A 10592-nucleotide genomic window follows, 5' to 3' on the forward strand; every position below is an offset into this window, starting at 1 on the left:
GGAGTGCCCTCCTGTCTTCCCTGGGATTGGCTGGAGATGGACACACTTTATTTTTACCCCCCAAGCCAGGATCCAGGCCGAAGAAAACCCGCCCCTTTGGGGGTCTTTGATTGGTTTATAAGCCAAGCCCACCCTCTAATAGGATTGGCCAGGAGGAGGATCTTCATCGCTTTTTGCCAGTCCATTCGACAGGTCTTCGGGCGGTTAGTTGGGAGCACGCAGGCGCGAACCCCAAAGTGAGGCCTGGCGCGAGTCACAAGACAATCGGAGGCGCGCGGCTTCTTGACGTCTTATTCTCCGTAAGCCACCTTGCGTAAGCCACCGCTCCGCTAAGAGACACGACTCTGCCCTCAGTTTTCCATAGCTTACCCCCACCTGCAGGGATTTCTGAGCCAGGTTTCTCTCGCTCAAAGTGAACGTAGTTCCTAGTTTTATCCCTGGAGGATGAGGTGGTTATAGAGGTCTGGCCAGTCACCCACCAGCCCCTGCTACTTACTGATTAAGACATTGGTCGAGTGACAGCCTCGCTTGGAGCCTCAGTTTAACCATCTGTGAAATGGGAAGATTATTAAAAAAAATCTTCCCTGAAAATGTCACTCATTCAATGGAGGATTCAATGGGAGAACATAAATTAATTGCCTGGAGCATAAATAATTAAGGTCTCCCCTCCCAATTCTTGCCTTTGCCGTTGTTTCAGACTTAGGGAACTATGGCCCAGAGAGGCAAACTGTTTGGCTTGAGGTCACACAGCAATAAGACCCAGCATAAAACCTAGGCTTCTGTCCTCCAAACGAAAGGGGTTTAAGAAGAAAGGAGATACAGGAAGGCCCTTCCTATTACCAGGGTTTCTTAATTTGGGTTCACAGATCTCCCTCCAATCCAGTCCAGGGACAGGGTTTAGAAGGGTCCATGAATTTGGATGGGAAAAAAATTACATCTTTGTTTTCACTCTCCTCTAATTGAAATTTAGCATCTTTTCAGTAAAGAATGTAACTGACCATACTATAATAATGATAGTACCTGTGACTCTGTTACTAATAGAAATCACAGAGATTTTTATATCATATTATAGATGTTGTACATTTCTTGAAATATCATGTAATCTCATCTCTATCTCAAAATCATGACTGTCATTAGACTCTCCATTAGATCTCACAAGGATCATATATATTACTATAACATATTTGCTTTTCCATATTTTAGTAACTATTTTTCAATATAGTCAATATTTTGTGGCTCTAGGTATTTTATTTTATGCATTCAAAAGATATTGTTTTCTGAGAAAAGATGCATAGGCTTCACCAGATCACCAAACAGGTCCATGGCACACAAAAAATGTTAAGAACACTTGTCTTCAACTCTGGGCTCCAGAGGGACAAAGACTTGGTCTATTCATGTTTCCTTGTTGTAGTCCTATCACCGAGTTTCTATCAGGCACACAGCAGGTGCTCAGTAATGTTTACTGAATGAAAAATAGGATGCTTCCTAATGAAAAACAGGATCCTCCACACCCCCAACTGAGGGAGCCACTGATGGCCTTTTTGATCACCAAAGAAAGAGGGATCTAGTTTCCTGAATCTAGTTTTGTCCCTGCCAATCTGCTTTTATTCACAGAAGTGGGTGGTACTTTTAAGGTCTGGCCCCAGGAAGTCCTTGGAACCTTACCCTCAGGAGCAGGGCCCTCTGCTCCAAGGGCGTTGGGTGAGTTGTGAAGGATACAAGGACAAGTAGCTTCAGCATGGGAAAGGCCCTGGGGCACATTGGGCCTATGACTCCTCATTCTCCTCCTGGTTTCTGTTTGGGGTCCCAGCAAAAGGGCCTGTCTTCACTGGTCTTCAGCAAAGACTGTATTTTGGAGTTGGATGTGACCTTAAAGACCTTCTAGGAGAGTCTTCCCTTTTGGAGGACCAGACTAGGAAGGACCTGAACGAAGCCACACCACACAGTGAGGAGTGAGGGCACAGGGAAAAGATGTCACCCTAGGCAAAGAACATCTTCTCCTCCCATGCCTCAGTCCAGGACATGAGCATCCTGGCCAGCTATATTAGAATCCCATAATTGGGTCCTAACAGTGTCCCTGAAGTCAGAGGCCCTCTCTAACAGGGTGAGTGAAGAGGGGCCTCAAATGCCAGGATGAGGGGCTAGGGATTTGATTAGAGAAACAGAGGAATCAGGTAAGAGCATGATGAAGGCCAGGCTTCAGAGGTCTGCTTCAAAGCTAGACTCCATCTTGGGATCTTAGGCTGGTTGCTTCTCCTGGGCTGATCCCCCAGCATGATTAGCCTATTTGCAGATGGGAAAACTGAGACCCTCTATAGAGGGTGAGGAAGTCACGTTGCGAGCCAGAGTATATTGAGGCAAGGATACCCAGGCCGTCTCTCTCTTGAACTGACAGGGATCCTTTTGCCAGGCTGACCTCTTCCTGGCCCACTCCAGGTCCTTTGCCCCTCCTGCTTACTCTGCCCCTCCACTTCATCACATACTCATTGGGACTGGCTCCAGATACTGCACATAGGTGTCTCTTCCCTCTGCACAAGATGCCTTGACTCAGCATCCTGCACACTCAGCTCTGGCCCTGGGGCAAGATGTTCTCCTTTCTGAGCCAGAGTCTCCTCTATCCACTTCTGACAGTGTGGTCCCAGGTCAGAACTAGAGGCATCCAAGCTTCCATGCTCTCCCCAAAACATTTATCAGAATCTGGAGTATGTCCAAGATCTGGTACTCCAACCATTTCACAGAGGAGGTCCCACAGCAACCTGGCAGTCATCCCTGACTTCTCTCAATCCCTCTCTTCCTATGTCTAAAGCCTGTTGATTCCAGCATCTTAAAATCACAGCATACACACATTTCTCGTACAGGAGAATTCCAATTAATTTATGTAGATACTTCCCCCTTGAGGAGTTGGAGGATAACTCCCCACTCCCTAAGCACGGGCTACACTTAGTGGCTTCCTTACAAAGAGTACAGTATGGAAGGTGGGGGAATGGAGTAATTTTACAGTGGAGAAACCTGACATATACTACCTAAGCCAGGTGATCAGGTTAACATCAACAGTGATAAGGCATATCGATAGCGTGTACCCTTGATAGGATATGAAGAGAATGGTACTTTATTTCTGTGGTCTTCCTTTCCCAAACCCATAACCCCAGTCTAATCATGAGGAAAACATCAGACAAATCCCAGTTGAGGGACATTCTGCAAAATACCTGACTAGTAGTCCTCAAATGTTGATGACTCCAGGTCATCAAAAACAAGAAGTGTGAGAAACTGTCACAGCCAAGAGAAGTCTATGGCAACATGATGATTAAATGTAATGTTGTGTCCTGGATGGCATCCTGGAACAGAAAAAGGAAATTTGGTAAAAACTAAGGAAATCTGAACAAAATATGGAATTTAGTTAATAATAATGTATTGATATTTGTTGTGACGCATGTATCATACTAGAAGTCCAATGCGCTATCCATTGTGCCACGGAGCCACCTGCATGTATCATACTAATGTAAGATGTTAACAATAGGGGAAACTGGCTGTAGGGTATACGGACACTCTCTGTATTATCTTTGCGATAATTCTGTAAATCTAAAACTTCTAAAAGAAAAAATTTATTTTAAAAACCTTCCATTATTGCCCCCATCACGCCACTCTCACCTTAGGTATAGCGTCAGCTTCCTCACTGCTCTCCCTCCCTCCAATCCATGCTCCGGGCAGCCAGCAGAGGGCATTCTGTAAAACGCAAATCTGACCAGAGTCTGAAGACTTCCAGCAAAGTAAGGGCGTTGGATGGAAAGTTCGGGAGGTATATTACAGAAGACATACCTGGATATCTGTGTAAATTATCGTTATGATCCAGAAAGAATCTGGGAGGTTTTTCTGGTGTCCGTGGAAATAAAGTTACTGTATCCAAAATTTAAAGCCACTGAGAAGTAATTTTCCTTTGCTTTTCTTTTATCTCTATGCAAACTCCCCAGCCTGGGCTGTCTTTTCTTGCCTTCTCTCCCAGGTCCAGCTCCAGGGATCCTACACCCCCTTCCTAAGACGAGAGAGCACTCCGGCATTATTGGATTGTTAAGTCCCGACCGGTATCATTTTTATTTTACTACATGCGAACAAGAAAAATGGATTCCTCTGGCTCCCCCACACTCAGCTCATACTAGGCCCGAGGAAAGGTTTGACGCACGATAAATAAAAAGATGAATCACTGAATAAATGGATGTTCTAGGGCCCAGGGCGTTCCTGTGCGCGTGCGCGGAGGGGAAGGCGTGGGATGCTGTTTGCTACCTGCCTGGGTCTGCTGCGGCCGCCCGGAGAGGGAGGGGCTTCCTCGGCCTCGCCTTGCCATTGGCCAGGATGGTCCGCATTGGCCTGACGCAACGTTTCTGCGGTCCCGCGGAGCTCGCCCCCAGCCAGCCACCCCCACCCCACCCGCAGCAACTACCATCTTGCAGGCCACTGCGTAGGCGAGGCGGCTACTTGCGGGCCTGTGGGAAGGGAGACTGGCTGCTGGGGACCGCGCACCGGATGGGACAAAAGACTCGAAGCAGCACTCTGAATTTGCTCATAATTTTATTAGGATTACCAGGGTTCACAGGGAACGAGGCGGGACTTCTGGGGGAGGGGGACCAGAATACCGCAATGGCGAAGCGGCCTTGCATAGACACCGAGGCGGGCTAGCGGGCACAGCGGGGAAGGGCGAGGGATGGAGGGAAAGAGAGACGGGAGAACAGGGTGGCGGCAGAGACCCCCCCAAGGCCACAGCGGCCCTCCCCGCTTTGGGATCAAGGGTGTCCACTCCACACAGCACGAGGAGGGGATAGAGGGGCCCTGACCAAGGCATCACAATAAATACGTTTAGCAGCACACAGAAGCCTGCGGGAGAGGAGGGCCAAAAGGAAGGGGGAATCCCCCTTTCCCTCCCCGCAAAATAAGAACTCTGCAATTACTAAACCATAAAAATAATCTTTAAACCCGTGTACGAAGTCAGTCATCCCCCAGAAGTGCAATATGGGGCCGCTCGGCCCTAGCTGATAGGGAGGGCAAATGGGGCAGGGGGAGAGGGATACAGAGAGGCAGCCCCCGCAAAGGTAAGACATTTATCCCGTTTTGCCCCTCTTCCCCGGGTTGGCCCAAGGGTTTGGGACCTGAAGCACCTCCTCCATGTCGGAGTCTTCCCCTCCTTCTGAGTCTTCTTCGATTCCTTCCTCCTCCTCGCTTCCTTCCTCATCATCACTGTCCTCACCTTCTTGCTCACTGCCTGTACAGGGGAGAGAGAAGTAAGGAGGGAAAAATGGAGGAGGATGGTTAGGTGGACAGGTAGATGTCACTCTTAACAGGGAACAGAGTCCATCGTCAGGGCTTTTGAGGGGCGGGACCATTCGCCAAAAGCCTCTGCTTGGAACAAGCAGCCAAGTCTGTGTGAACTCAAGTCCAGAAAGTAAGGGCAAGTGGGAGGGAAGCAGGAAGGCAGAGTGGGATGCCTCTGTCCTATCAAAATTGATACATCTCTGAAAGTAGCTTTTTCACCCCCTGTATGCAATGTGTGTCTCTTCCTGAGCTCTGACCTCAGCTGAATAGAACTTCTGTTCATCCAGAGGCAGCTCCCTCTCTCTTTCTCCCCAGTCTGATCCAAATAGGCCTCAGTCTGTCTTCTTCAGCCCAATTCCCCACCCCAGCTCCCACCCTAGGGTTGTACAGATAATTCTGCCTCCCCTTCTCTGAAAGAAGAGATGCCACCGAGTAGGAGGGTATGGGGCCAGCAATTCTCTCCGTTTCCCTACCTAGAAATATGTCTAGATTGTGTCTACTCGCTCATTCAATTCCTCCTTCCTCAGTGCCCTCAATGGAAGTTTGCCAGGGATCCCATGGCCAAAACCCCCAGGAGTGGTTGGTCTTCCTGCACCTTCCACCTACCCCAGGGGGCTGCCTCTCCTCCATCTGCCTGCCTACAGCCAGGCTCAAACATATCCCTTGTCTGCCTTCTGCCATCCCCTTCCTAGCCAAGGTTTGACTCTACTGCCTTAACCCCTGTTCATTTCCTTCCCATTCCTACTGTGGTCTGGCTCTACCCCCACCAATCCATTGAAACTACTCTTTCCAAGGCCACAGATGATCTATTCAGCCCCCAATCCAATGGACACATCCCAGTCCTCATTTTACTTGACCTTTCAGGAGCACTGGACACCGGTGACAATCCCCTCCTTCTCAGAATGTTCCACGACCTAGTGCTTCTCCTAACTCTACTCTCTCAGAGCCTCAGTTTCCCCATCTATAAAAGGATTAGTAGTACCTACCTCATAAGAGTTGCTGTGAGGATTAAATTAGTCAAAGCAAGAAAACCACTTAGAATAGTGCCTGGCAACATAGTAAATACTTCATTAATGTTAATTGGACCCAATTAATGTTAACTGGCTCCAGAATCCAGAGGTAGGATTCTGCTCTGGCTTATCTCCTTTCTTTACAATTTCTGACTTCCCAGGCATATCACCAACCACTTGCCTCTAAGCCACCCGTACCTTATGTCCAACAAGCCCTTCCAACTCCATGTTCCTCCCTGCATCCCATCAATCCCACCACCACGCCGTTCCCCATCCCAGGAAATGGTGCCTCCTTTGGCCAGTCATCCAGGCCAGAACCAAACCTAGCAGTCACCTTAAATAGCGCCTTCTCCCTCAACCCCCCATATGCAACCCTTCTTCAGCATTTCCCAAAATGTATTCTTTGGTGGACAGTGAACAATGGCCTTTGTGATCAAGATGTTTGGGAAATGCTGACTTCCACAATGTTTAAATAGGTTTCGTAGAGCAGGACTTATCAGAGCCTTTAAGGTGCCAACATACATGTGACTCTACATAAGGATATTATTGTATGCAGTATTTCCCCAACATATTTGACCACTGAACCTTTTTGTGAGCAGCTTTGGAACCAGTGAAGGGTCCTCAGATGACAATTTGGGAAACCCTTCCCAACATACTATGCATTTTCACCCTTCCAGGTTCTTTTTCATGTGATCCCTTCCACCAAGAATGCCCCATAATGCTCCTTAATGTGAAGGCAGCCTCCAATTCAAATGTCACTTCTTTTCTCTAGTTCTCTCCTTCTTGATTCTGGAGACAGAATTAGCTCCTCCCTCCTCTGGACTCACTGAGCACACTGTTCACTTCACCCCCAGCCCCCCAAACAAGCCTGGGAGTTCCCAGAAGGCCAGGGCTGGGTACAGAGTGTGCTGAATTGCAATATGTTTGACATTTTTTCCCCTCTCTCTGTGTGAGAACCTGTCTTACTTTGTATATCACCCACTGCCTCCTATCTCTTCTCTCTGCTTCATTTGTCTTGTGCTCTGTTACAACCTATCTACCCATCACCAAGAATTGAAATTTGTTTTGGTTTTGTTACATTTGTGAGCTAAATGTTCCCTGACCTTGCTCTATTTAAAAACTTACTCAGAATGCTTTTTTCTTTTCTCTACAAGAGCAGATTGTGCTCATGCCTTGATACTCTGACCATGGGCAGATTTTCTCTGAGAGAAGAGAAAGGAGGTAAGACAAGAGGTGAGGGTCTAGCTCACCTTCCTCACTGCCCTCCTCTTCTTCCTCCACTGATGATTCTTCTACGGAGATGTTCTCTACCTCGTCCTCATAGTCATCCTGGTTGGCGCTGTTATGGTGATCCTTGTCAGAGTCTTCAAGGTCATTCTCATAGTCTTCAATGTCTCTGTCGTCATCATCGCTGCCTTCATTGTCACCTTCATTGCCATCATCATCACTACCTTCATTGTCACCTTCGTTGCCATCGTTATCTTCAATATCACTGCCGTCATTGTCTCCATTGTCACTGTCACTACTGTCCTGGTTGCTGCTGTGGTTGCCACTTTTGGGGTTCTCATCATCACCATTGGTGTTCTCGTCACCATCAGCGTTCTCATCGTTATCATCAGTGTTCTCTTCATTGTCATCAGTGTTGTTGTCTTCAGGGTTCTCATTGTTGTCATCGGGGTTCTCGTTGTTGTCATCAGGGTTCTCATTGTTGTCATCGGTACTCTCATTGTTGTCAGTGGTCTCGTTGTCATCAGCACTCTCATTGTTATCAGTGGTTTCGTTGTCATTGGGGCTCTCATTGTCAGTGGTCTCACTGTCAATGCTCCCATTGTGGTCAGGGCACTCGCTGTCACAGAGGCTCTCGCTGATGTCAGTTATCTCGTTGTCAGTGGTCTCGAAGCAGTCAGTGGTCTCCATGAAGTCAGAGATCTTGATATCATGAATGGTCTCATTGTCGGTGATACCATCACTGTCTGAGGTCTCTCCAGTAATGTCTTCCATGATGTGATAGTCATCGGAGTCTTCCATGATCACCACCTCATATTCATCCCTGTTTTTACTGTGGGGAAGCCTGGGGTTGAGTATAGGGTTGGTGGGAGGTGGTGTTCCCAGAGCAGACACTGAAAGGTGGTAAGCAACTGGGGAGGCAGTAGGCTACAGGGGTTCCCAGGGACGAGGCTAGGTGGGGAAAGTCCTATTTCTGCCCCTGACTACATAACCTCAGGCCAATCACACCCCATTTCTGGGCATCACTCCCCACTTGTAAAACATAGTGGACTGGATTATCTCAAAGGTCCCTTTTGGCTCTACAAATACTGTGTGACACTAGCCTAGTCTTTGCCCCACCCCTAACAAACCACCTCTCAGCCACCAACCCCCACCATCACCTTTCTTCCTTTTCTTGCTTCTTTCTGCTTGCCCTGTAGCCCCCTTCTCCCATCATGTAGTAACGCACAGGGTTAACCCACAGGTCATTCTTGATAATCTGTTGAAAGAGATGGGGGAAGGGAGAACAAAGCTATGAGTACATGTCACAGAGCCTACTCCCAATACCCCATGCACCCAGGGGCAAGCTAGCAAGGCCTTCCCTGGCAATGCCAGGAGGGGCCCCACCTCAGCAATCCTGTCAGCCTCTGGGAGGCTATGGTTTGAGAACCAGCTGAAGAAGCTGTGGCTGGCATCCTGGTTCCTGTGCCTGTGGGCCTGAGGTTCCTGGCCCCGGTGCCAGCGAATTGGGGTGGAGTGAGACACCAGCCGGCCTGGGGGGAAAGGAGGCTATGGAGAGGGCGCTGGACAAGGATAGATGGGGCGGGGGGCATGAATTTGCTCTGGGACTGCCTCTTACCTGAGCGGCTGCGCTGGAACTCCTTGACGATCACCATATTTGTGAAGTAGGGGTTTGTCTGGAAGTACAGCTTCATTTTGTAGCCCATGGAGATATGTCTGAGATCCTGTACCTGCTCAGGGTGGGGGTAATGGTGGAATTCCCACCACACCGTGACCCCTCCCACCCAACCTCCCCTCACCTCCAAGGACCAGATTCCTTGCCCAGTCCTGGTAGAAAAGATATCTCTTTGGCCTGACCTGCAGATTGGTCAAGTAGCGGAAAATGTCTTCATCACGTTGGTTGATCAAGATTGAAATTTTGGGGTGGTTGAGGAACTGATGGAGGGAGCAGTTTAGGTCAAGGAGTGACTGTTCAATGAGAAGGAGGGAAGGAAGGCCAGTCAGGGCTAGGCAGGGCTGAACAAAAGAGAGGCTGGAGAAGGAGAATTCCTTTTGTGGTCAATGGGACATGACCCATACTTTTATTCCCATGATACTGTCTGTGTGGTAAGAGCCTATGTTTATAAAATGTCAAACCTCTGTATTAAGTGGCCTTGCCATGGTTCATATTTGCCGTGTGTTTGCGTGCTGGGAGTCTATGTCCAAGTGATGTTGTGTCTCTGGGTGTTGAGGGCTTGTGTTCACAAGACATTGTGTGCCTGGGGGCTGAAGGCCCATGTGCAAATGGTGCTATATCTGGTTGCTGAGGGCCTGTCATCACACGATGTTATATATATTTGGGTGTTATGGGTCTGTGTCCACATGATGTTGTGTATCTGAGTCTGAGGGTTTGTCTCCAGGTGATGTTATGGTCTATGTACTGAGGACCTGTGGCCACATAATACTGTGCCTGGGTACTGAGCGCCTGTGATCATGTGATACTGAGAGTGCCAAGGGTCTGTGTCCATATAATTCTATTAGGATGTTAAATCCATGTGTTCCTAACATGTTGCATGGTCCCCTAGAGATAAGCTTATCACCAATAGTGAATTCTTGTTATTTTTCCCTTTCCTTCATTTAACTCCTTTCTCTCCATTCCTAGCTACTCCTTCTCCTCATCCTTCAGGGCTCCAGTCCCTTTCTAGCCCCCTCCTCTCCAGCCAGAATTGGGGTTTGCCTAGTATCTAAGCAGAGACCTAGGCTTGCACAGCCATGTGTGACTTGGGCACCCTTTCTGGGCCATTTCTCTGCTGTGTGCCCTTCTCCTCCCTCTTCACTGTCTCTGAGTCAGTTTATCTTCTGTGTGACCCTCCCCTCCTCCTTTCACCATCTCTGGTCCAATTTTTCTGCTGTGTGCCCCTCTACTATCCTCCCCCTTTCACCGTCTGTGATCCATTTTCTTTTATGCTATGCTCCTCCTCTCCCCCTTTCCCATCTGTGGTCCAATTTTTATGCTGTGTTGCCCCCCTCCCCCCTTCACCATCTCCAGTCCAGCTTCTCTGATGTTTTGCCACA

At 48.5% G+C, this 10592-nt stretch overlaps 1 protein-coding gene across 2 annotated transcripts in view; it reads right to left on the bottom strand.

Moving 5' to 3' along the window:
- Positions 1-4544: 4544 nt before the first annotated feature.
- The window catches only part of TSPYL2 (TSPY like 2), a 6997-nt gene continuing 949 nt past the window's right edge, over positions 4545-10592 (bottom strand). Inside the window, exons 2-7 of one of the 2 annotated variants that reach the window (XM_024739491.1) lie at positions 9396-9506; positions 9157-9268; positions 8925-9070; positions 8699-8796; positions 7562-8370; positions 4545-5251 (exon numbers count right to left, since the gene is read on the bottom strand). In XM_024739491.1, coding sequence (XP_024595259.1) covers positions 5091-5251; positions 7562-8370; positions 8699-8796; positions 8925-9070; positions 9157-9268; positions 9396-9506 — 1437 coding nt within the window. In that variant the 3' untranslated portion in view covers positions 4545-5090. The remainder of the gene's footprint in view (positions 5252-7561; positions 8371-8698; positions 8797-8924; positions 9071-9156; positions 9269-9395; positions 9507-10592) is intronic. The other variant, XM_024739490.1, reaches the window with a different exon arrangement.

This window comes from Neophocaena asiaeorientalis, unplaced genomic scaffold (genome assembly GCF_003031525.2).
Source record: "Neophocaena asiaeorientalis asiaeorientalis breed wild unplaced genomic scaffold, Neophocaena_asiaeorientalis_V1.1 scaffold822, whole genome shotgun sequence".
NCBI lineage: Eukaryota > Metazoa > Chordata > Mammalia > Artiodactyla > Phocoenidae > Neophocaena > Neophocaena asiaeorientalis.